This window comes from Pseudophryne corroboree, chromosome 4 (assembly GCF_028390025.1).
Source record: "Pseudophryne corroboree isolate aPseCor3 chromosome 4, aPseCor3.hap2, whole genome shotgun sequence".
Lineage (NCBI taxonomy): Eukaryota > Metazoa > Chordata > Amphibia > Anura > Myobatrachidae > Pseudophryne > Pseudophryne corroboree.
The window spans coordinates 484,190,326-484,217,728 of record NC_086447.1 but is presented as its reverse complement, the minus strand read 5'-3'; the positions used below and the strand labels follow the sequence as shown (position 1 = coordinate 484,217,728).

The 27,403-nt window shown below is 41.6% G+C and overlaps 1 protein-coding gene across 3 annotated transcripts in view; it reads left to right on the top strand.

Annotated features, from left to right (window-relative positions):
* SCML4 (Scm polycomb group protein like 4) overlaps positions 1 to 27,403 on the top strand; it is a 202,046-nt gene that overhangs the window by 102,292 nt on the left and 72,351 nt on the right. For all 3 annotated transcript variants that reach the window (XM_063919689.1, XM_063919687.1, XM_063919688.1), the window contains exon 2: positions 23,577 to 23,788. In XM_063919689.1, coding sequence (XP_063775759.1) covers positions 23,577 to 23,788 — 212 coding nt within the window. The remainder of the gene's footprint in view (positions 1 to 23,576; positions 23,789 to 27,403) is intronic.

The following is a 27,403-nucleotide window of genomic DNA, read 5'->3' as shown; positions in this document are numbered from 1 at the left end:
GTGGAAATAGAACCTGTGGCGAAAGCAGCGAGCCACCGGGCCTGAAGTGTGGCGAGCGCAGCGAGCCTGTAAGGGGACTCGCTGCTGGGATTCCAGCAGATGGGATGCTGCTGTTGGTATACTGACAGCCGGCATCCCGTCTGCCAGTAAATCATACCGAACCCGTGTAAGTGTATGGTTAGTGATAAAATAGGACAGTAGTCCTCAGCTCTAGTCATCAAGTAACCCGAACATGTTTTCTGTCTGTGGAAACAGGTGTGATAATTATTGACCCAGCAAAATAGATCAACTCACCTGTGCATGATTAATGAGAGTCGAGAACCACTGAGATAGGAGACTGCACACACATATTACAGTGAGTTATGCAGGTCCTCTGTTTCCTCCTGTTGCCAACTGATGAAATAAGAGCTTTTATGAGATACGAGGTGTGACTATTAAATAACGAGACTGATGCTATAATTTTATTTTAATTATATTAAGTACATTTTTACACTGTTTCCCTTCTATGTACTCCCCTTCTGCATACACACACCGCTGCATTCTTATATTCCATTGGTCAAAGCCATGCTGCAGCCCTTGAGCACAGATTTGAATATAGGGAAAGAAAAACATCACACAGTGCTAGGTCTAGTGAGTATGGAGGGTGTTCTAGCAATGCAATATTTCTCAGCCGAAAGCTGGTTCACAGAACCATTTTACCACAACTCCGGCCTCTTTCTTCTGGTTCTTTCTCGCAAGGTTTCTAGTGATGTTGATTCACCATTGCTCCTTCTGAAACCCAGTCTGTCAAAATAACACCCTTGATATCAAAGAAAACAATTAAAATGGCTTTGAATTTGGATTGCTTTGACGTGCTTTCTTCATTCTTGGTGATGATGGAGTTGTCTCAGGATTGTACTGGAAGATGCATGTTTCATCACAGGTAATAACTTTAATCTGAAAAATTGCGAATCCACTTGAATTTGTTCCAAAATGTCTGTATAAATTTGCTTTCGATTTCTTTTCTTTCTGCTCAGCAGTGTGAAGCCTTGGAAGCATTTTAACACAAACTTTTGTCATGTTAAGATTTGGATGCAAAACTTGTCTAAAAGTTTCTTTGTTGATTTTTACCATTTCTGATATCATTTGGTCAATTTGAACAATTTTCATAATGTTTCCACAAATTCATTTTTGATGTGCAAGGCTTCTTCGACATCCTCACAACGTCACTAAATCTTTTGTGCCACACAAACACACGTGCACGTGACATACAATCCGCCACATAAGCCTTGGTTAGCATAAGGAAAGATTCAGTGGGTGTTTTTTTCAATTTAACAAAAAAATGTAAGTCAACATGTTACATGTTGCTCTACTTTTAAACTAAGCATTTTTAAGAGGCACAGGTAAAACACAACTTGTTTGAACTCTGTGTGACAGCAAACTATATGTGCGAGAGGATGAAACTTGCAAAATCCAGGAATTAAGATTCTCTGTGCAGCCTGGGTTTATAAATGTAATGCACTTAAAGTGCTTTATCTGAGAATGAGTTCATAAACAATTTATAAATGTTACCCTCTCTCTGAGTCACGTTGCCAATGATAAGAAATCATTCACATAATAGTAGCACGAGAGACTAGACCGGTTGTATGAAGGAAAATATGTGTGTGAGATGTTTCAGTGGCTCACTTTTGACTTTCTTGTCTCTTTTCTCTACTCTGTCAACTTCAAAGAAAATTACCATCAAAACACATTTCCAACAAATGCTGGTTATAGTTAGATATAATTGAACAGTGGATTTCTTTTGAAATTCTTGCACAACTTTGATCACAGTGTAATGCTTTGTCCTGATGCTTTCGTATATTACTGTCTTTAGAGAGCTTTTAGTCACAAGCTAACCTTGTCATTTGCAGCAGTAAAGTAGGGAACACCTGTAGGAATAAAAAAATAAATATTATTATGTATTAACACAAATGAAACTATTTTCTTTTTATAGTAAGATTTTAGTATGTATGTTAACTTACTACAAACTATTCTGATAATAGCTTTCCTCTAAATTTTTCTCTTAGCCTTGTGACTTTTGTTATTTACATCTTTCATCATTGAAGACATTTGAGGAGCTTTTAATTTCTTAGAAAATGAGATTTCCAGCTGTGGTGACAAAGATATATGACATACAATAAGAGACTGCTTGATGTCCATTTATCAGAGAGCACAATAGCTTCTGCAACAAAGAAGGAGAATCAACTGGACTGCTTGCTGCTTCATGAAGATACCAATTTTAACAGTCCTTGTAAATAGAACCACTGTCAGATGTTCTATATACAAAAATATTGTATGGGAAATGACCAAGCAAAATAGAACAGCCAAACTTGTTGAATTTACTTTTTTTTTTTTTAAATTTCCAAATTTTTTTGTAGAAAAGATACATACACAGCACATTACAGATATCACATAATTAAACATATCAAATGATATATACATTCTGACAGTGTAACAATAATACCTATAAAAACAGCATTAGGAGACAAATGGTACAGTATCCATTACATTTCAACTCAAACAGTTAAGACAATAGCCAACAACAGTATACAACATAGTACGTCGTGATCTAGAATAAGTACCTCAGTATTATACAGCACCATGTGGTAAGTTTTACTAACACAATCCTTCGTTGAGGGTGGCAACATATTTGAATAGGGTAACCAAATAGCAAAGACAATTTTTATCTAGCTTCAATATCTAATAAACATTCTACCCAATCCATTTGCTATAAAAAAGAAAGATGGGCTAACATGAGTGAATGAGGTATATGATCTTTGTGAATCCACTGGGATAGAATTTTGTTTCCTGGAGGCCGCTGCAATGCAGCCTAACAATAATTTAGTATTTCTAAGTATTATTTGATTCTGAGGAGTATAGTAATTCCAAAACGCCCAAGGCTTCGTTATCGTAAAAGGGGTACCCAAACTAGTATTTATATATGTGTACCTCGTTCCAGAATAATTGTACTATTGAGCAGTTCTATATGCAATGAATAATGTCTGCATCTGTGGTTGAGCATTTAAAACATGGCAAATTGTCTTATACACCAGTGAGGTATGTAAGCCTAGGAGAGTAATAGGCACGGTGCAGTATTTTATAATACATCTCCAAATATGATGAAGAAACAAGTTGCTTGTTGAGTGTGGGGCACCATCTGATCACTGTTTGCAGATCTATTTCCACAAAAGTATCCCTCCATTTGGTAAGGCCGGTGGTGATTTTGGTTAAGTCTAGTTTACATCTAATATGTGTATATATCAAGGATGTGGAGTATGGTTATCCCTGTTGTAAACGTACAATACCATCTAAGGGAAAAGTAGAGTCCTTGGATTTCAAAAGAGGTAGAGTATGTGTTATATAACTCCGTCCCTGAAAATATGCAAAATACGGGAAATGTATAGTTGGATATTTTTCTTTCAACTGTGATTGAGCAAGTATTGCAGAGCAGTCATTAGTTAAGAACTGATATATAAATTTAGGACCCTTAAGATGCCAGTTATGCACCACTGTATTTTCCTTTCCCTCCTGGAAATTTTGATTAAAACGTAAGGGCTGGAACCAACAAGTTTGCGTGTTAAGACCCTGTCTTTTCCTTAGCACCTGCCATACTAAACATGGTGTATATAGAAGGGGATTTTCATGTATCTCTATTACTAGAGAACCATGAGGATGATGTAATAGAGTTATTGTTAAATGTACTTAAATAAAGAAAGAAATAACTTGCAAACAACCTCTCAAGGTGGGTACACACTAGGCGACGTGCTCTATGAGCGATGTTGCCTAGTGTTTCCCTTCCTAGGCCAGGGCAGTCGGCGTCCGGGCATACATATTGAGTGATATGATGTTAATATCGGTCAGAGACGTCACGCAGTGGCTGGCCCATGCAGGCAGCTCTTGGATGACAGTCCAAATTGAGCTGCCTGCATGGCCAACAGCGAGGGTTGTTAACGACCCACGGGGCTGCGCATTGCTGGTCGGCGGCGGCATACACACTTGCCGAGAAAGTAAGCGGCATTGCTAATTTTTTCGGCAAGTGTATATGCCCCATTAGACTGCATAGTAATCACTGTGACACAGTCCCATGAAGATTGAAAATATTCTATTTAGTGGTCTATGAAGCCTTAAACCAAAATGGCTTTTTCCACATGGTCTGGGCAAATATAGTTAGCAGAGTTAATATTGAAATGCCAAACAATACAGGTATCTCCAGCATTAGGCAGACTTGACTCCTGGAGCTAAAGCTGCAGGCTACTGTTCCACCGCAGAAGGCTATTTAGATGTCTCCCTGATGGCCAAGACAGTGTGCATTCCCTGATAGCGCTATGTGCACAGTAAATAAGTTGAATATGAGTCCGGAAGTAAGGTGATGGCAAAAAATCACTTTGCTATATACACTTTACCAGGAATGGCTCTTATTGTGCCTGCAAGAGGCTTTTGATAAATGACTGTACAAAACCATTTCTCATTGCTGTTATATGCAACTATAAAAAAAATTATACTTTTGATCGCCCTACTGCCACAAATTATATATAGACCTTTTGGTAGACATTAGGGTGAGCATAAACTGTCACGAACCGGTCTCTCACCTTTGCGGGTTCTGGGGTTCATCCGTTGCCAGTGCGGTTGCTCGCGGTGCTGTGCGCCCGTGTGGGGACACGGCGTGATCAATGGCACAGGTAATGCAGAGTCTGGGAACTGTGAGTGCGGGGACCAAATGGCCTAAGGCACTGCGGTGTGTCTGCTGTATAGGAGGTGGCCATGTTGGAGACCAAATAGCTAATACAGAGCACTTGTGAAAACACCTGTGGGCAGGTGTAAGCCAATCCCGTGCTTGTGCTGCCTTTAAGTAGGCTGGGATTATGTTACTCTGGGCCAGTGCTTTGTTGTATCAAAGCTGTGCTCTAGCTCTGAGCTCTCTCCGTGCATTCCTGTGTGATTCCCGTGGTCCAGATATCGCCTCCGTTCCCAGAGGTCCGTCTGCAGCCTTCACTGCTGAAAGATCCACCGGCTCTCCGCTATGCTGTCAGTTAATTGCACTCCTATTGGAAATAGTTGGATTCCCAGTGCCCTGCATGAGGTTACCTTGTCAGTCTGCCTATCCTACAAAGTCTGCAGGATCTCATTTCTCTCAGCTGTTCGTTTGTTCAACTCTGCATTTAACCCATTCATCACCTTGTCTTCTACTACAGTTTCACAGTGATCTCTGGAACCCGCAAGTAACCCAATTCAGTACTTTTATTTGCTATGTTGTCATTACAAGGATAATTCTTCACAGTCTCTCAGTTAACTCTCAAAACTCCATTGCAAATCCTTACAGTTATCTCTTCATGTCTGCATTATCCAGTTAATCACATTCTGCAGTTCAGCATCAAAGCTTGTTTATATTTGGACAATCTAACATTTATTCATCAGCTTGTTTTGCATATGTTTCCATGAACATTTCTTTTATTTATTTTTGAGTTTTCTCTTGTATATTATTCCTGCAATACTTCAGTATAATATGATGATTAACAACTTGTCAGTTAACTCTTTACTGAATTGTTATTTAATAAATATATGAAGCGGAACTTTCTTCGTCCACCCTGCTTTCTTCATACCCCAGCACCTACACCTGTGGTTGGTTCCGGGTTAACGGATTCACAAAAACACCCGGGCCTGACAGTAAGCACTGGCCACATGGATCCGTCAAGTGACCAATTCGCAGGAGGCGGTGCTACGTCAGATATCCTTTCCCGTCTGGAAAACCAGGAGTCTATACAGACACAAATAGTGCAGTTTATGCAAACTATGGCAGACCGTTTAGAGACTCTTCATACGGCTATTAAAACGTCCCAAGTCCAGATTCCAACCCCGGATGTCCCAGTTACCACTACAGCTTCTCCTGTGACGCTGCCTACGTCCCGCTTGCAGTTACCCTCTCCAAGTAAGTTTGACGGGACTCCAAAACTTTGCAGAGGATTCCTGAATCAATGCGAGATCCAGTTCGAACTGATGTCCGCCAGTTTCCCATCAGCTCGTTCTAAGGTCGCATATATTATTGCCCTCCTCTCTGGTCAGGCTCTGGAGTGGGCATCACCATTATGGGAGAGAGGTGATCCTATCCTCTCTAATTACAAAGAGTTCATATCTTCCTTCCGGAGAATCTTTGACGAACCAGGCAGGACCACCTCAGCATCCTTGGAGATTCTCCGTCTACGTCAAGGTTTACGTCCTGTCAGTCAATATATTATTCAGTTTCGCACGTTGTCTTCAGAGTTAAACTGGAATGAGGAGGCCCTGATCGCCGCGTTTTGGAATGGACTTTCAGAAAAAATCAAGGATGATTTAACTATCCGGGATGTGCCAATTAAACCGGATGAATTGATTTCTCTCTGTAACAAACTTGACCTACGCTACAGGGAGCGATGTTTAGAGAAATCCATGGCAGAGCGATCCAGTCCACGTGATCATCCTAGACCTCGACAAGATTCTTCATCACAGTCTCCAGTAATGACTGAAGAACCTATGCAGATTGGGCGCTCTCGCCTCACAGAGGAGGAACGACTTCGTCGTCGACAGGGTAACCTCTGCATGTACTGTGGGTCCTCCGAACATTTAGTTAAATTCTGCAAACTCCGACCGGGAAACTCTCGCCTCCTAGCTTATTCAAGAGAGGTTAAGCTAGGAGTTACTTTAGAATCACATTCTGGGAAAGAGCCGACCTTGTCTATTCAATTAGAAGTTCCAAGTTCTACAGTGAAAGTTTCAGCTCTCCTAGATTCCGGGGCAGCCGAGAACTTCATCTCCTCAGCCTTTGTCATACGGTCTAAGGTTCAAACCATGCCTCTGGAAGCAGCAGTTGCCGTTACAGCAGTGGATGGAAGTCGAATTCCAGATGGTATAATTACTCATCGAACCGTATGTCTCAAGATGAAAGTTGGTGAGCTCCATTCCGAATACCTCTCCTTCTACGTGATTCCCAAAGCCTCTCAAGATGTGATACTTGGTTTACCTTGGCTGCAGAAACATAATCCTCAACTTAATTGGCAAACCATGGAAGTCCTTTCATGGGGTAAATCTTGTACCAAGGACTGTGTAGCTACAATTGTACCTCTTCGGTCAATTAGCCTTTCCGATCTACCTCCGGTGTATCAATCCCTTGCGGATGTTTCCAGTAAGCAAGCAGCAGACTCTCTACCTCCTCATCGTGAATGGGACTGCCCAGTCGTCCTGGTTCCGGGCAAGACCCCTCCTAGGGGACAAATTCATCCGCTATCCATCCCAGAGACGCGAGCTATCCGGGATTGGTCCACTCCTACAACTCTCAAGGGGATTCAGCGATTTCTTGGCTTTGCTAATTTCTATAGGAGATTCATTAAGAATTATTCTACGTTAGCTGCTCCTATCACAGCCCTAACTCGCAAGGGAGCAAATCCTACGAACTGGTCTTCTGAAGCAATCAAAGCCTTCTCTGATTTAAAGCAAGCCTTTGTGTCAGCCCCCATTCTTCGACAGCCTGATTTGAATCGTCCCTTTCTACTGGAGGTGCATGCATCTACAGAAGCAGTAGGAGCTGTGTTGTCACAAGTCTTTGAAGATAAAAAGGTCCATCCCTGCGGATATTTCTCCCGTAAGTTCCTCCCGGCAGAACGTAATTATGCAATCGGTGAGCAAGAGTTACTTGCCATCAAGTTGGCATTTGAGGAGTGGAGATACCTTCTAGAAGGAGCTCAACATCGCATTACAGTTTATACTGATCATAAGAATCTTCTGTATCTGCAGTCAGCTCAGTGTTTGAATCCACGACAAGCTCGATGGGCGCTTTTCTTCTCACGATTTGATTTCAAACTCACCTATCGTCCAGGGTCTCAGAACAAAAAGGCAGATGCCCTTTCCCGGTCCTTTGCTTCTTCTGAATTAAATGATGCTACCACGAATCAAGCCATTGTGAATCCTACGTCCTTTTTAATGACTCGAACCTCTCCAGTTCCTCCGCCTGGCAAGACCTTTGTCGCCACAAGTCTCCGAAAACGGCTGCTTACCTGGGCTCACTCCTCTTCCTTCATGGGTCATCCTGGGGTTCTAAAGACTCTCAAATTTATTCAACAGTCTTATTGGTGGCCACGTCTCAAAGCCGATGTCCAAGAGTTTATAGCAGCATGTCCTAAATGTGCCCAACATAAGAGTCCAAGAAGTTCTCCACCAGGGTTTCATCCATTGCCAGCCCTAGAGGTTCCAGCAGCAGATCAAGAGCTTCAACGTCTATCTAGCATCTGAAGTTGTGTACGTAAGTCCTTGGTCAAAACTTTCGCTCGTTATAAATCTTTTGTAGATAGAAAACGTAAAACTGTACCGAATTACAAAGTGGGAGACCAAGTTTGGATTTCTACGCGCAATCTCAAGTTCAAAGTTCCTTCTAAGAAATTTGCTCCCAAGTTCATTGCTCCATTTCCCATTGTAAAGGTACTCAACCCTGTGTCATACAAAGTCAAGTTGCCACCGTCTTTGAGAATTCCTAACGCCTTTCATACATCTTTACTGAAGCCTTTGATTCTCAATAAGTTCCGTACTACCCAGTCCAAATCTCCTAAAGTTCACTCTTTGCAGAATGAGGAATTTGAAGTTAAAGAGATTGTGGACTTACGTTTCCGATATGGACGTTTACAGTTTCTGGTCGACTGGAAGGGTTACGGTCCGGAGGAGAGATCCTGGGTTTTCTCTGAAGATGTTCAAGCTCCAAGTCTGGTACAGAAATACTTCTCCAAAAATCCTGACAAGGTTCAAAGGTGTTCGGAGACCACCCGTAGAAGAGGGGGTACTGTCACGAACCGGTCTCTCACCTTTGCGGGTTCTGGGGTTCATCCGTTGCCAGTGCGGTTGCTCGCAGTGCTGTGCGCCCGTGTGGGGACACGGCGTGATCAATGGCACAGGTAATGCAGAGTCTGGGAACTGTGAGTGCGGGGACCAAATGGCCTAAGGCACTGCTGTATAGGAGGTGGCCATGTTGGAGACCAAATAGCTAATACAGAGCACTTGTGAAAACACCTGTGGGCAGGTGTAAGCCAATCCCGTGCTTGTGCTGCCTTTAAGTAGGCTGGGATTATGTTACTCTGGGCCAGTGCTTTGTTGTATCAAAGCTGTGCTCTAGCTCTGAGCTCTCTCCGTGCATTCCTGTGTGATTCCCGTGGTCCAGATATCGCCTCCGTTCCCAGAGGTCCGTCTGCAGCTTTCACTGCTGAAAGATCCACCGGCTCTCCGCTGTGCTGTCAGTTAATTGCACTCCTATTGGAAATAGTTGGATTCCCAGTGCCCTGCATGAGGTTACCTTGTCAGTCTGCCTATCCTACAAAGTCTGCAGGATCTCATTTCTCTCAGCTGTTCGTTTGTTCAACTCTGCATTTAACCCATTCATCACCTTGTCTTCTACTACAGTTTCACAGTGATCTCTGGAACCCGCAAGTAACCCAATCCAGTACTTTTATTTGCTATGTTGTCATTACAAGGATAATTCATCACAGTCTCTCAGTTAACTCTCAAAACTCCATTGCCAATTCTTACAGTTAATTCTCCATGTCTGCATTAACCAGTTAAACACAATCTGCAGTTCAGCATCAAAGCTTGTTTATATTTGCTATGTTGTCATAACAAGGATAATTCTTCACAGTCTCTCAGTTAACTCTCAAAACTCCATTGCAAATCCTTACAATTATCTCTTCATGTCTGCATTATCCAGTTAATCACATTCTGCAGTTCAGCATCAAAGCTTGTTTATATTTGCTATGTTGTCATAACAAGGATAATTCTTCACAGTCTCTCAGTTAACTCTCAAAACTCCATTGCAAATCCTTACAGTTATCTCTTCATGTCTGCATTATCCAGTTAATCACATTCTGCAGTTCAGCATCAAAGCTTGTTTATATTTGGACAATCTAACATTTATTCATCAGCTTGTTTTGCATATGTTTCCATGAACATTTCTTTTATTTATTTTTGAGTTTTCTCTTGTATATTATTCCTGCAATACTTCAGTATAATATGATGATTAACAACTTGTCAGTTAACTCTTTACTGAATTGTTATTTAATAAATATATGAAGCGGAACTTTCTTCGTCCTCCCTGCTTTCTTCATACCCCAGCACCTACACCTGTGGTTGGTTCCGGGTTAACGGATTCACAAAAACACCCGGGCCTGACATAAACCTCCTGTCTAATGAAGGATGGAGCTTCTTGTGATCCTAAAAATGTTATGATGCTACTTTGATGTTCGGTAAATAAAAGATTTTTAATTTGCATAAAAAATTGGAAAATGTGTCTGCCCAAGGTAGGTTTTCCACTGTCATTGTAATCCGAATACGTATTGGAAACCATCAGACTGGATGCCGGCTGTCATCCCAGCAGCCGGATTCCTGGCAGCGAGTCCCCTCGTGGGCACACTGTGCTCACCACACTTTGGGCCTGGTTGCAAGCTTTGCTCACCCACTCAGGTGGTGGTGTGGACCCACCTCTCGAGTGGGAATACCGGGCTGTGATCGGGATTCCAACCGCTGGCATTATGCTGCCTGTTGGGATTCCAGCATTAATATCCTGACCGACAGGCGGTATATTAACCGCATTCCTTTTAATCATAACTATCTACAAGTCACTTTTAATAATTTCATAATACTGGATCAAGAGTAAATTGGAGATGTAATCTGAAACAGATGAGCAACTGATAATTTTGTAATATTAACCTGAGACAAAAGAGTTCTGTTCTGTCTGAAGGTAAACAGCACAAGCTCTACCGGTGTGTACATTTTTGTTCCAGTTTTCTTGTATTTTCATTGCCTATCCACGGTCCACCAACAGAATAATAATATTTATTATAACTTTAGCAGATAATATTCTCATTAACTATATATTTGAAGTACTGCCTTAGCAAAAATAACAGGTCCCCGTTTCCAGTAAAATGCATAATTTAGTCCAAGAATTAGAAATGGAAATGTGCGTTCTCATTTTATCGTAACTACCGTGACCCTGAGCTAATGCAAAACAAGACTCTAATTTTATGCCTATTTTGTATCCAGGCTTTTCAGCTATTTAATTAATGGTCTCTTGAGAAATGGCACTGTGTTCCCTTTGGAAGGTTGCCAGACATCACCATTTTGCATAGAGTAAGTGTAACAATAAAACCCTCCTAAACATATATTTGGCATAGTGAAATGGGTGGCCTAAAGTTAATATGTGTGATTATTGATGAGTTATTCATTATTTATATGGTTAGGAACATGTTCAGACTTCAGAGTAAATGAGTTTACAGTATTATTAATTGCTAATTTAATTAAACAAATTAATAAGAATGGTTTAGTATATGAAAGCATCCAACTGATCTTGTGATAGTATGGGGTTTGATTTGAAAAGAAGTACAGCAAGAGAACCAATGGATTTTGGAACAACACTTACTGTCTGTATTGGCCAGTGTAAAATGGTGACAAAGTCTAATCAAACAAAGCAGAACGCATGCACTAGAATGCTAGGAAGTGATATGCCAAGGATCATATATACACATTCCCAGAATATCAGTCACATACTTCAAATCTTTTCATATCTGTGTAGAAAGAATTATGATGCCGTTGAAAGAAAAATTATTTTAAAGGTCACATTGCAATATCAGATATTTTAATTAGGCCCAAAACCTTTTCTAAAACACCCCACTTTTTACTTACATCTTACCATCAACAAGAGGTAAATCTGGTGGAGTGTTTTTTTCAGTAGAATATACTCTAACACCATTTAAACTCAATTTACCTCCACTATATGATTGCTCCATTTTTTTAGAATTCCCCCTATATAGATGTAAAGTGATGAGAATTGATCATGTATTAGAAGCTGTCTGTCTCTGGTTGCACAAGACAGCTGAGACAGAGTTTGGCTCATTTCCATGATTGATTCTCCGCTCCCTGTGAATTTTTTGGGCTTTATTTTGAATTTAATAAGTTTCCAATAATGAAATATGGTATCATATCTGAGAGCTGCTTTTAGGGTTTAGTCATACATAGAAATAGTGGAGTTTTAATGAATAAAATAGCTCTCCAATCTCCTCAATCACATTCTTTTTCACGATACCTACTACTCCTGGCTAACAAACTAGCTAAGAAACTGAACAGATCTCCTAGTAATGCTCTCATGATGGGGAAATCCTTCTTTCCCCCCCACCACTATCTACATTATAATTCGAATTTGCATTTCCAGTGTGACAGAGGACTAAGTCTTGCCTCTAAGGTTTTTGACTCCTGGGGCACACTTTATCAATTTTCTGAGGTTCAAACACAATACCATTTACCTATTCTTCATGTATTTACAAAGCCAACACTTTTTACCTCTTTAGAACCAATCTCCCCACTTCCAACTTTACTCGTCCCTCTACATACCTCTATTAAGTTTACCGTCACCAACTCCTATAAAACTAGATACTTGTACCTTAAACTTAATAACGCTACATCTGACTCTTCATGGAAAAAAATTGGTCTTGGTCTGGCAAAAAGATATTCCCTTAGTATCCCGGCCGACTTACTCTAACATTATGATAAGACAATGCAAATTTTACAATCTGCTCATTTGCGAGAGGTGCATGCATGTACTATTCACAGAGATAACATTTCCCCTAATCAGTGTAAGCACATGGTCCCCACTGAATCAGGATTTTGCCGTATGCTGCTGCCATACTGGGAATTTCTGTGAATGTGGGGAAAAATACGTCTATTTTGGAAAACAGTTCTATTCTATGAGAGAGATTTTTTTTTATATCTCATTGTGCTCTCAGACCTTTTAGCATGCTTATGTGCGAACTTCTCCAATTGGAACTAGGTTCTTCCAAACACCTAATGCTCTTCCTTCTGACTGTGATGATTACCATCTCTAGGAAAATCATCTTGCAACATTGTACATCCTGGTCATCCTCCTCACTCAATGAGCTTAAACAAAAGATGTTACAACTGTTATATTTTGATAGGCACTCCACAATTCCAGACATTGAGCAAGGGGTGGCGAAGATTAAAAAAAAATGGAGATACTTCATTGCTAAACTTGACCTCACCTCTAAAACAAGCGTATTAAAGATGGTACCGCCATCATCGTTTACTAGCAGAGGAATGAAGTTTTCATATTTCATTTTCCCTCTATATTTTGCTGTTAGTTTCATATATGCTAATAGACACTATTTGAAGTCTAGGATCTCAAGCTATTTGAATAAATGTCACCCCGTCCACACTTTCCTTTCATGCACATCCTGTGTCTGCTCTCCCCTTTCTAATATCTATAAATGTTTTATGTTATCACTATTGATTCATCAATTATATTGCAGTCTGCCTTTTTATTTCCATTATTGTCAATACTTTGATATGATGATATTCTAATTGTGCTGTAGTTTATATTTTACCAGTGTCAAGCTGATATTAAGAATAAGCATACTCTATTGTTATTATAATGATTGGTAATAGGATGTGTTCAGCATCCCGATGGACGGAATGCCAGCAGTCATGTGACCAATGCAGGAATCCCGACACCACTCGGGAGACACCACTCGGATGCCGGTGACGGTCATGTGACCGCCGGCATTCCCAACTAGCATAACATACTGAACCCTGGGTAACTTGTTTCTTGTATTTTTATCACTATCCCAATATTGTTTCCCTTCCCTTCTATTAATGCTTGTCATGCAGAAATATTCTAACAAAGCAGATTTACAAAAAAAATAAAAACACATCATAATAGCTGTTCTGAATACTGTAACTTACACACTCATAACTGTTCTCAATTGATAGCAAAAAACTTCTTTATGCAACGGGTCACTCTCTTAACTTAGCCATCAGAGCAGACTGAATTTGTTGTGGCAGTGTAAGTTGCAGTAGAAGATGGGTAGAATGGGACCATAAAGGGATGCACATGCTTAGCATTAATATTATGGTAGGTTGTTGAATTTAAAAGATGCTCAATTGGTATTAGGGACAGCATGGTTGCACAGTGGTTAACATTGATTCCAACCAAGGACCTATCTGCATGGAGCTTATATGTTCTCCCCATGTTTGTGCGGATTGATACTTCATCTTACTTCCACAATCCAAAAACATACAGGTAGGTTAATTGACAAAAATTAACCTTAGTTTGTATTTGTTTATATGTGGTAGATACTAGAGATTGTAAGCTCCTCTGAGACAGGGACTGATGCGAATAACTAAATATTCTTTGTGCTGCGTAATCTGTGTGCTCTATATAAATAACAATAATTAAGAGACTAATGTATGCCAAGAAAACATCCCCCACACCATTGCAGTACCAACTGCCTGAACCGATGGCACAACAGAGAATGATGGCTCCATGGTTGTTGGTAGGGATGGTTCGAGGGGCGGGCTGACAGAGTGCCATAGTCAAGAAGGGCACAGCCACAGTAACTGCTGTCACAGGGATTGTAAATGTAGTTCCCCTCTGCGAGCTATATCATGTAGGTGACCAGTTTTTCCCTTTCAGAAATATAGGACATTACACATCACAAATGTCATACAATCAACTGCATAAGTTGACTTTTTACTATAGCACATGCTACGTAATAGATGGCTGCAAGCAAGGGCATAGTTACCATAGGTGCAGGTAGTGTAGCTGCTATGGGGCCCAGAACTGAGAGGATCCACCTTCCCTGTCACAGTTACATGTTATATACAAGGGTGTAGCTACCATAGGTGCAGATAGTGTAGCTGCTATGAGACCCAGAACTGAGAGGACCCACCTTCCCTGTCACAGTTACATGTGTTATATACAAGGGTGTAGTTACCATAGGTGCAGGGAGTGTAGCTGCTATGAGACCCAGAACTGAGAGGACCCACCTTCCCTGTCACAGTTACATGTGTTATATACAAGGGTGTAGTTACCATAGGTGCAGGTAGTGTAGCTGCTATGAGACCCAGAACTGAGAGGACCCACCTTCCCTGTCACAGTTACATGTGTTATATACAAGGGTGTAGTTACCATAGGTGCAGGTAGTGTAGCTGCTATGAGACCCAGAACTGAGAGGACCCACCTTCCCTGTCACAGTTACATGTTATATACAAGGGTGTAGCTACCATAGGTGCAGGTAGTGTAGCTGCTATGAGAACCAGAACTGAGAGGACCCACCTTCCCTGTCACAGTTACATGTTATATACAAGGGTGTAGTTACCATAGGTGCAGGTAGTGTAGCTGCTATGAGACCCAGAACTGAGAGGACCCACCTTCCCTGTCACAGTTACATGTTATATACAAGGGTGTAGCTACCATATGTGCAGGTAGTGTAGCTGCTATGAGACCCAGAACTGAGAGGACCCACCTTCCCTGTCACAGTTTCATGTTATATACAAGGGTGTAGTTACCATAGGTGCAGGTAGTGTAGCTGCTATGAGACCCAGAACTGAGAGGACCCACCTTCCCTGTCACAGTTACATGTTATATACAAGGGTGTAGTTACCATAGGTGCAGGTAGTGTAGCTGCTATGAGACCCAGAACTGAGAGGACCCACCTTCCCTGTCACAGTTACATGTTATATACAAGGGTGTAGCTACCATAGGTGCAGGTAGTGTAGCTGCTATGAGAACCAGAACTGAGAGGACCCACCTTCCCTGTCACAGTTACATGTTATATACAAGGGTGTAGCTACCATAAGTGCAGGTAGTGTAGCTGCTATGAGACCCAGAACTGAGAGGACCCACCTTCCCTGTCACAGTTACATGTTATATACAAGGGTGTAGCTACCATAGGTGCAGGTAGTGTAGCTGCTATGAGACCCAGAACTGAGAGGACCCACCTTCCCTGTCACAGTTACATGTGTTATATACAAGGGTGTAGCTACCATAGGTGCAGGTAGTGTAGCTGCTATGAGACCCAGAACTGAGAGGACCCACCTTCCCTGTCACAGTTACATGTTATATACAAGGGTGTAGCTACCATAGGTGAAGGTGGTGTAGCTGCTATGAGACCCAGAACTGAGAGGACCCACCTTCCCTGTCACAGTTACATGTTATATACAAGGGTATAGCTACCATAGGTGAAGGTGGTGTAGCTGCTATGAGACCCAGAACTGAGAGGACCCACCTTCCCTGTCACAGTTACATGTTATATACAAGGGTGTAGCTACCATAGGTGAAGGTGGTGTAGCTGCTATGAGACCCAGAACTGAGAGGACCCACCTTCCCTGTCACAGTTACATGTGTTATATACAAGGGTGTAGCTACCATAGGTGAAGGTGGTGTAGCTACTATGAGACCCATCACTGAGAGGGCCCACCTTCCCTGTCACAGTACATGTATTATATACAATTTTCATCATTGGGTGGTCCATTGGGGCCCATACAAAGTTTTGCCTTATAGCTTTCAATATACAGTATCTGGTTATGCCCCTGGACCTGCTTATTGTAATGTGGTATAAATTGAACTGGAGGGCATTATAATGTTACATAATTTGAACCGGGGCACTGTAATGTGGCATAATATGAACTGGGGTCACTGTACAGTATGTCATAATGTAAATTGGGGTTACTGTGTTGCATTATGTGTACTGGTGGCTCTACAATGTGACATAATGTGAACTAAGGCACTTCTATGGGGCATAAACCTGCTGTGGGGAGGTGTCTCTGTAGAAGCATTGGGACAGGAACCCCTTCAAATATTGCCCACAAAATTCTGGCTATGCCCCTGTCTGCAAGTACTGCCACGCTGATCAGTTGCTGTGTTATTTGTCCTTTAGAGTGACAATAACCACCATCTTTTCTCTACCCTTCTGTCCACTGTTATTCTGCTATCATACCTGTTGATGTTACATTATTCCAACTGCAAAATTATACCCTGACCCTGCTTGCCGCATCACTGGAATCTTTATAGCATTAGTAATTTCATGTTTACTGTCAATACAAGGTGACAAACAAGTTCAAGTACATGGCTTCTGGCCTACAATAAAAGATCTACTAAATAATGGATCTGAAGGTATTATGCATTTAGGGAAAGTGATACACATAAAGCTGTAGTCAGTCTATAAGCTGCTGCTCATTCATTGCTTCTATATATAGCCCCAATATATCAAGCCTTGGAGAGTGCTAAATTGCACTGTGATAAAGTACCGGCCAATCAGCTCCTAACTGCCATGTTACAGGCTGTGTTTGAAAAATGAGGAGCTGATTGGTTGGTACTTTATCAACATGCAATTTATCACTCTTCATGGCTTGATATATTTGGGCCTAAAGTCTTTCTGCTAAAGTGAACAACATATTTGATTTACAAGGTCGTTGTCACCTTTGAACACCCAACAATATTGTGTGTATTGCAGAATAACTGCCTAGTACCATTTCCCTTGTTCCCCATGCAAGGCTCAGTATTAGTCCTCATGCTGTACTTTATGTTTTTTTTAGGGTCAGTATATTCCACATATGTGTACAGATGATGTCCAACAGTGCATCTATAGGATACCTGCCATACGTTTAAAGATCATCCTGTCTACAGTGATGTATATGTTCAAATGATATTATAATGTTGAGAATAAATCTACAATAGGTGCGTCTGTTCCAACAATTCATCTGCAACAAAACTTCTAATCCCAAGTATTTAGTACAGATTAAGAGGCCTAATTATCATGGCAGTTATTAAAAAAAAGATGCAGAAACTACAGTTTTTGCCTAATATTATGTATCAGCGCTATGTACTAATATCCTCATGCAAGAGATTTTCTCCATCTAAAAACAAACTATCACAGTCCCTAATATTATTAATGGGGACTATTATCTGACCCCGCCTAAAAGTTTAACCCCTTTAGTTTATGCCATCCTCAGATGGTGTTAACCGCTTCATGTCTATGGAGGCATATTCTCAGGAGATGGATTGTACAATATTTCTCCCTCCAGCTTGCTCCTAAATCTGACACTGTGCACATGTGCCATGTCAGATTACCTGGAAGAGTCATTCACAAATCTAAAAGACTGCTCCAAAATGCCAGGGATATCACTATCACTGTCCCTGGTGAGGTATGGTGTCCACTTCAGCGCTGTTTTGTGAATGGGTGCCCATGCAGCAGCAGCATGTAGCCACCCTTCTGAGAGTTCTAGTCCAGAGGTTCCCAAACTCTCCCCTCAAGGCACCCTAAGAGTCCAGGTTTAAGGATATCCATGGCTGAGCACAGATGGTTAAATCAAATTGATTGAGGTACTGTACTAATTAAATCACCTGTGCCCAAGCTTGGTTATCCTTAAAACCTGGACTGTTAGAGTGCCTTGGGGACTACGTTTGGGAACCTCTGTTCTAGTTAGCAGCTACAGTACATTCTTTATGTATATGTGCAAATATTTTCACAACAAAAGCAAATCCAATTACAGGAACATTTTACCCATGCCAAAACCCCAGAATATCAGTAATTTAAAAGCAGTTAGATGTTATTAGACATTGTGGCATACTTGCCTACTCTCCCGGAATGGCCGGGAGGCTCCCAAAAAACGTGAGGCACGCCCTACCCCCAGGGAAGTGGGCAAGTGTCCCGCATCCCTCTCCCCACTGGCTGCACCCCCCTTTTCGTCTGCTCACCCCGGGGGCGATATCGCGATGCGCACTAAATTGTGTAATTGTAGCCCCGCCCCCGCTCTACAATGCTGGTAATGTGGGCATGGTCAAGCAGTGGGTGGGGCTAAGCTGACGTGATTGCATCTCCACGCCTCCGGACCGTCTCCTCCACACCCCCGGCCTGCCGCCTTCTGTGTAATCAGGCTGCTCCCTCCCGGAGGTCACACACCTATAGATTAACTGTCCACCATCCAACTATTTTGCTGGTGGGAATGAAAATCTGGTAACATATGGAAGCAAATGACAATCAGCAGTTTGCTCCCAAATGCTAGAAAATGGACAAAAACAGTCATTCAGGCAAATTAGTTTAACCAACTTTTCTGACTGACATTTTGTTTGCCATTTTTTCAGTGTTAGTGGAACAAACGGCTGATTGTTATTTGCTCCCATGCATTTCCAGATTTTCATTCCCACCAGCCAAATAGTTGGTGGATTGGAGAGATAATCTTTAGATGTGCAACCAGTTTGTTTGGGGTAAACCTGGCCATACGCTTTAAGATAATCTGTCCACCAGTCCAGCTAGTTGGCTAGTAGGAATTCAAATCTGGTAATGTATGGGAGCAAATGGCAATCAGCTGTTTGCTCCCAAAGATGACAAAGACGGCCAAGCCTGTACTTGTAACTGTAGTTCAGTATCTCCTGCAGTAATATTTTATTCATCTCAATGATGAGGGATATATGTGGGAAATGAAGAGGATGAATATAGAAAGGGAAAGAGAAACATTAAAAATGGTATTAAAAGAGATGAGTCTGTAAAACGGATTCAAGAGACAACATGGATTAGGTTGACAGTCAATAGGTCGTCCACTATTGATCAACATTGACATGGTCAACACAGGAAAAAGGTTGGTACATTAAAATGGTCGACACAGGACAGGTCGACACAAAAAGGTTGGCATGAAATTTGAAGCTATTTTGGTGTCGCTTTTTGCGTAACATGACCAGGAACCCCAATTAATGCACCGCATCTACTTGCATGCCTTGCTCGACACAGGTTACTATTCCCAATCATAGTCAACGTGGATGGTAAAGTATGAAAAAGTAAAAAATGTATTTAAAAAAAATTCATATTCATGTGTCAACCATTTTAATGTGTAGACCTTTTTCATGTGTCGACATGGTCAATGTCAACAAGTAGTAGTAGACCTATTGACTGTCCACCTAATCCATGTCCACCTACCATCCAGACACTGTAAAATGTGGAAGCTGTGTATGTACGGGTGGGAACAGGTGCACAGATTTTGTCCTATATATACTGTGTTAGTATGGTTTCTGCTGCTCCTATTTGCAATATTCTCAGTAAACTAGAGCAAAAGCCATGTAATTACATTTTATTCATTAAGCACTAGGTAATGTCTTTGGAAAATAAATGAGAAAAGCAGATACAGTATATTACAAAGTTTCAGAAACCATAACATTTTTTAATGAATATATTATATAATAATTTAATTCACTAAGGGGTTTATGTATTAAGCCCATTTTTCATACAATTATGCAGCAGTTTCTGCATAATTTTATGTATTCCCATGTATTCAGCCCTATGCGGGAGATTTCACAGAAATCTCCTGCAGAAGGTTAATTAGCGCTGTAGACAGCAGTTCCCATTTTTATCAATGGGGACTACAATCTGACCCCTATCCTCAGATGGCATAAACTACTCTATGCCTATGGAGGCTTACTGGCAGGAGAGGGATCTTACCTCGGCAGCTTCCGCACGGGTATGCGCACTGAAAGATTCTCAGAAGGAGTCTTTTCAAAAATGTGAAAGACTTCTCCAATATGCCAGGAATGTAACTGAGAGCGGTTTATTGCTATGTCCCTGCGAGTTACACTTAGTACACAGTGGGAATATATCTATTCAAAATTAAAATATCCCTTGCGATGCACAGCAGTGCTGTGATTATTAATACATAGGTCCCTAAATTTCTTACATGTATTTTTTTTGTCTGCATGGTACCTTTATCGTTAACAAGAAAAATAATACAATAAACTATGGGGGTAATTCAGAGTTGATCGCAGCAGCAAATTTGTTAGCAGTTGGGCAAAACCATGTGCACTGCAGGGGAGGCAGATATAACATGTGCAGAGGGACTTAGATTTGAGTGGGATGTGTTCAAACTGAAATCTAAATTGCAGTGTAAAAATAAAGCAGCCAGTATTTACCCTGCACAGAAACAAAATAACCCACCCAAGTCTAACTCTCTCTGCACATGTTATATCTGCCCCCTTGCACTGCACATGGGGGGTAATTCCAAGTTCATCGCAGCAGGAATTTTGTTAGCAGTTGGGCAAAACCATGTGCACTGCAGGGGAGGCAGATATAACATGTGCAGAGAGAGTTAGATTTGGGTGGGTTATTTTATTTCTGTGCAGGGTAAATACTGCCTGCTTTATTTTTACACTGCAAATTAGATTGCAGATTGAACACACCCCACCCAAATCTAACTCTCTCTGCACATGTTATATCTGTCCCCCCTGCAGTGCACATGGTTTTGTCCATTTGCTAACAAACTTGCTGCTGCGATCAACTCAGAATTACCCCCATGGTTCTGACCAACTGCTAACAAATTTGCTGCTACGATCAACTCTGAATTACCCCCTATATGAGATATCAATCTGACCCACTTAACCTGGGAAACAGTTGTTTTATCCTTATTATGGTAGTGCAGCATTTCTGATTAACGTATGTAGGGCAATTATATGAACAGACCAATATCTTCCGGATGATAATACTGGTCAGAATGACATCTATGTTTTCTAACCGAAAAACTCAAGAAAAGGACCTACTGTATATTATTGCAATGAGTACCCCTCAAGCAAGAAAGCAAAACCAAAAAAGCTAATTTTAAAGCAGGCTGCAATAACCAACACATTACTCGCACACATATCATAAAGCAATATATACATTTTCCACTGTAGCAGGAAACAGACATGAGATCACAATGTCCTGGGTCATGCCACGGGTCCTGAATGATAAAGGTGGGATGTAAGACAATGAGAACTGCCTCCCATTCAAGTACTAAAGCAGGAGAAACAGGCATTGTCCCTGGGAGACAACAAACCACAATGACCAAAGGCCTGGGGGCCGTGCCCTGCCGCATCTGCTCTTTCACCAGCAGCAGCACAATCTGACTCCCGCTCCTCCTCCCGCTATGCTGTCAGTGATCTCAGGCTGACCGGAGCAGTCTCAGCAGTGGTGGAAATTAGGATACTGCCAGCCAGTGTCTACGTTTGTGCAGCTGGAGCTTGCAGTGGATGCACAGCGCAGATCCCTTTCGGCCAGAGGAAAGATTGTAAGCGACTAGGGGTCGTGTCACAGGTCCTGGTGAGTGGCCGGAATAGCAGGCAATGAACGTCTGCTGTCCCGAAGCCAAGGCAAAAGTAGACGGACACTGGCGGGCAGTGTCAGCCTACTTATCGTTCAGTTGGGGGAAGTTGGAATGATTATAGAGAAACTAGTTAAGATAAATCACACATTTTCAGCGTATGGGTACAAACATTGTTTGCTCCCACACACTAGTCAATTACCATTCCAACCAGCCAATTAGGTGGCTGGATGGAACAATATCTTCTGATGTAAGACCAGCTTAATAGTGCATGATTTTCAGATCATCTAACTGGTTAATTGACTTAAGGCCTCCATACATCAGCAATCACTTGGGGCAATTTGCTGTTTTGCAGATGATTGTGCAAATAAATCTGCAATTGATGGGGTTCATAGATCACGGATTAAGACCAAAAATCAATAATGATTGTTTAAACAGGTTGCCCAACATGTTGGATTTCACAGATCAATTGGGGCTGTAATCAGCAGATTTGCAGACCGTTTCTAGTAAACTGATGAGCTTTTCAAGAATGGAGGATTTGTATTTGCTGAAAATGATCGGCAAATCACAAAAAAATATATCAAATTTATGGGTACAGATTGGTAGATTGGGGAATCTTTAAATCTGGGGGGAAAATCTCAGAATCTGCAAGTTGTTTTTTTGTGATTGCTGATATATAGGGGCCGTAATACAACAGATCTAAAGGTGGTACTAATTATTCCTAAGGATACCTTGAAAACTTGCAATGTTAGGGTTCTCTGATAAATAATAAAAATTGCTATATACAGTATGATATGCATAGAACAATAAGATATTATATGAATGCTACACAGATTAAAAATATAATGTAGCATTTTCCACATTGATAGTTGCCTTTGTAAGATACAATATGCATGTGGAATCCTCAGAATTGCATTGTTAAAGACAAAGGGCAATGGCGGGATGTACGGGGGTTTTACCGCATTTTCAAATTTACTAAAACCCCACTGCCGCGTTTTCGCCGTCCAGGGTATCGCCATCTTTGGATGGCGATACCCTATAGAAGCCTATGGGCTTCTTATCGCCGACCGCTGCAACCCGCCGCCTCCGCCGCCCCTGCCGCAGACGCCTCCCCCTCGGCATACCTTTCTCCAGGCTGCCCTGGACCAGGAAGGTAGTCTCCTCCTCCCCCTAGCAGCGCAGCCGGAGGTCCTTCCGGCTGCAGGGGGGAGGAGGAGGCGCCGGGGGCAGCCTGCTGCTGCTTCCCGGCGTCTAGGCAGTGTGAAGATCCCGGGGAGGTGACGGAGACCCCCTCGCAGACCACCTCACAGGTATCGCGGGGGGCATCCGTTACCGCATTGCGATATTGATTGCATATGTTAGTACATATGCGATCAACATCGCTGCGATAAGTGGTGAGGGGCGGCGATGTATCTTAATACATCCCACCCCAAATCTTCAAAGTCAGGGAATGTCCATCTAAATCAAGGGCCATAGGCAGGATTCTATAGTTATGGTGAATGGCATTGTTATGCTGATATCCTGCTCTATAAGCCTCGCCTTCGCGCATACTGAGCCTTTCACCATGCTAAATATGGATGGACCTTATTTTTCTTTACCAAATTGGTTTTGATAATAAACAAAATGCTTGTTTTCTTCATTTTCAGGTCTGTTCTGGTGTATGAATCATTCTGTACTTCTAGTGAGAGATCACAGTAGGGAGATGCAATCTCCGAGAATACCTGGCAGAAAAAGAGGGAGGCCGCCACTTCATTCCAATCCTCTGAAAATGACTGTCCACAACCTCTATTCGGGGTCAGCTGGGTCTATCCCAACCGTAAAAATTCCAAAGAAGAGAGGCAGGAAGCCTGGTTTCAAGGTACTGTTCTAAGCATCTCTCTACACATTTTCTTGTGCATTGCTAGTTTAACAAAGAGAGGGACAATGATCTCTGTAAAGCTGGGTACACCCTACACGAATGACATATAATCATGGTGCCTGCCATTGTGTAGTGTGTACACACAACTTATCATTTTGCACATAAGATGGGACAATACGCAATTACAATGCGGTGCAGTAGCGTTCTCCGCAACTGATATATTGTGTCATCATACAGGGGATTGTGCAGTGTACAATGGGGGTAATTCCAAGTTGATCGCAACAAGAATTTTGTTAGCAGTTGGGCAAAACCATGTGCACTGCAGGGGAGGCAGATATAACATGTGCAGAAAGAGTTAGATTTGGGTGGGTTATTTTATTTCTGTGCAGGGTAAATACTGGCTGCTTTATTTTTACACTGCAAATTAGATTGCAGATTGAACACACCACACCAAATCTAACTCTCTCTGCACATGTTAAATCTGCCTCCCCTGCAGTGCACATGGGCCCTCATTCCGAGTTGTTCGCTCGCAAGCTGCTTTTATCAGCATTGCACACGCTAAGCCGCCGCCTACTGGGAGTGAATCTTAGCTTAGCAAAATTGCGAACGAAAGATTCTCAAAAATGCGATTAGAAATTTCTAAGCAGTTTCTGAGTAGCTCGACACTTACTCTGCCACTGCGATCAGTTCAGTCAGTTTCGTTCCTGGTTTGACGTCACAAACACACCCAGCGTTCGCCCAGGCACTCCCCCGTTTCTCCAGCCACTCCCGCGTTTTTCCCAGAAACGGCAGCGTTTTTTCACACACTCCCATAAAACGGCAAGTTTCCGCCCAGAAACACCCACTTCCTGTCAATCACATTACGATCACCAGAACGAAGAAAAAACCTCGTAATGCCGTGAGTAAAATACCAAACTTCTTAGCAAATTTACTTGGCGCAGTCGCAGTGCGAACATTGCGCATGCGCAATTAGCGGAAAATCGCTGCAATGCGAAGAAAATTACAGAACGAACAACTCGGAATGAGGGCCATGGTTTTTCCCAACTGCTAACAAAATTCCTGCTGCGATCAACTTGAAATTACCCCCCCATATATCATTTTATCATGTCATCTGATATTTTAAGTGTGTACCCAGCTTTAGTAAGAATGAAAGTACGAAAGGAGAATACCTCTCAAAAAAATGCAAAGGTCCAGTTCGACTCTTGTCTTTCCATGGGCTTTTTCAAATGTTATTACCCCTAATAGGGTATGCAAAAATGGCCTGCATTATGCAGGGCAGCATATCACAGTCTTATACTATCACTTATTTTTCATGAAAAAGTATAGCTGCTTTATATCTTGCAGAGAAAATCACAGAAAATTGCAGATTTTGACAAATTGCATTTCATTATAATTGCCACTTGTGTCTATGATACTCCTAAATCGTTGCTTGTTTCTTTAGACTAGATGTGTGCTCACTTACTGTACAATGACCAGGTTCGGGGTATGATCAGAGAAGCAGGCCTTTAGGTAATTTCTCCCCTCGGACACAATTACCAACATCAGTTTTTCTTCTAAAAGAAATTCTCAATTAATGCATGAACAGTTCACTTGCTGATTTTTGGTGGAAATAACTGGTTCTGAGCAGGATTAAATAATAAAAACAGTTAATTAACACAATGTCCTAACAAACATGTGCGAACAATGTCCAAATTCCATGGTCCTCTACTGCCAAAACAAGTTCTCATAGTGTAGTACCTCAAAAACATAAACGTGAGACAATACCACTTCTCTTGGTGCAAATCAGTCAGATAAGACTCTAAAAACCAGGAAGTAATATGTACTGCGCACCCATACAGGGCGTCAAATGGACCAGTGCGACAGCAGAATTGTTGTAATCGGGTCTTCCTCACCGTCACCCTCAAGGGTAGAACGGGGATCCCACAATTTTAACCTCAAAGAAATAATGTTTCTCATAGCGTAAAACAGTAAAATTTATTCAGAAAAAATTACCAATCACAGGAGGAGTCTAGCACCATGTGTGGCCTTTTACAAAGGCAAAGCAGTCAGCAAGAAAGGCAGATGGAATTCCTGGGTATTGAACTACTTGTCCACGCCTTGAAGAAGGCTCCAGTGAGTTGAATCATGTTGGTGGTGGAGGAGGACTTGTTTGCTGTGTGTTACCTAAGCTGATACATTGCAAAAGGCCACACACGGTACTCTCCTCCTCCTGTGATTGTTGGTTTTACTTTTGATAATGTTTTATGAATAAATGTTACTGTTTTACGATATGAGAAACAACATTATTTATTTTTAGGTTATAATTGTGGGGTCCCCGTGAGGAAGACCCGATAACATCAATTCTGCTGTCACATTGGCCAATTTGAGGCCGCAGTACATATTATTTTCTGTTTTTTAGGAACTTAACTGACTGATCTGCACCATGAGAAGCTGTATTGTCTCATGTTTATGTTTTTGTGGTACTACACTATGAGAACTTCCTTTGGCAGAAGAGGACCATAGGTTTTGGACATTGTTCACAAACATTTGGACATTGAACCTTTATAAAATATAAAGGACATTGGTTACTAAGTATATAAGAATTGTATTCTTTTAGAAGATTTATCCCAAACAGGAAGCGATGGTTGCATTTTTATTTTGTATTCACTTGTGTATTGTAGTTAAGTGATTACTACTAGGAATTAAGCTGCATCCATGTTTGAAGTGCAGGGAATTCATCTATTTATTTAGTTCATTAACACAGAACACAAGCATGTAAAACTGACCCCACTGAATATCTGCCAAATTTATACAAAAACATTTATCAATAAGGCCCTCTTGAGCCTGTTTAATCATAAATGTCCTTTCTTTGCCCTAATGCTCCAACAGACTTGTAACACACTATTGTGGTACTAGTAGTGCATTAGCAAACGTAACAACAGGGTCCTTGCCAGACTTTCCTGCACATGCTCAGTGAAGGCCAGGGCCGGATTAAGTATTGGGGGGGGGGGCCCTTTGGCACTTCAGACAGCGGGCCACTGGGTGAAGGGGTGTGTATATTAGATTGTGCATACATCTCAACATGACCCATTCCAGGAAGGACAGAATGCCCTAATATTAGATTGACGTCACTTGTGTTGAACTATTTAATTGATAAGAAAGGTGTTTCAACAAAGGTGATTGCAATCATCACTTAAGAGGGAAGTCCAGGTAGAGAGCATTTTGTCCCTCCTGGAATGGGCCATGTTGGGATGTATGGATTGTGCATATGAAATTTAAACCAATGGTGTATATTAGATTTAAACTAATCATTTAATAATGCCTGGGTACTGTTTATAGCTTCAACTAATTGAGAGACAGCCATTTTATAAAGTTTCCATGTAGTGGAACAAAGACAACTTGAACAACCTAAAAATACACACAAAAATAAAATAAAATCTATAATGTATCTTGTCACATGCAAGAATAACAGCAGCCTCTGTACTGCTTACAGACTGGGACAGGACTCAAGAGGACTCTGTGTGTGTGTCTCTCTAGAACTGAATGCTCTCATTAGATAACAGGTTACACAGGGCCCAGACACCCAGGCGGGGAGGAAGAGAAGCTGGGTTCCTTGGGTCAATTACAGCTCTCCCC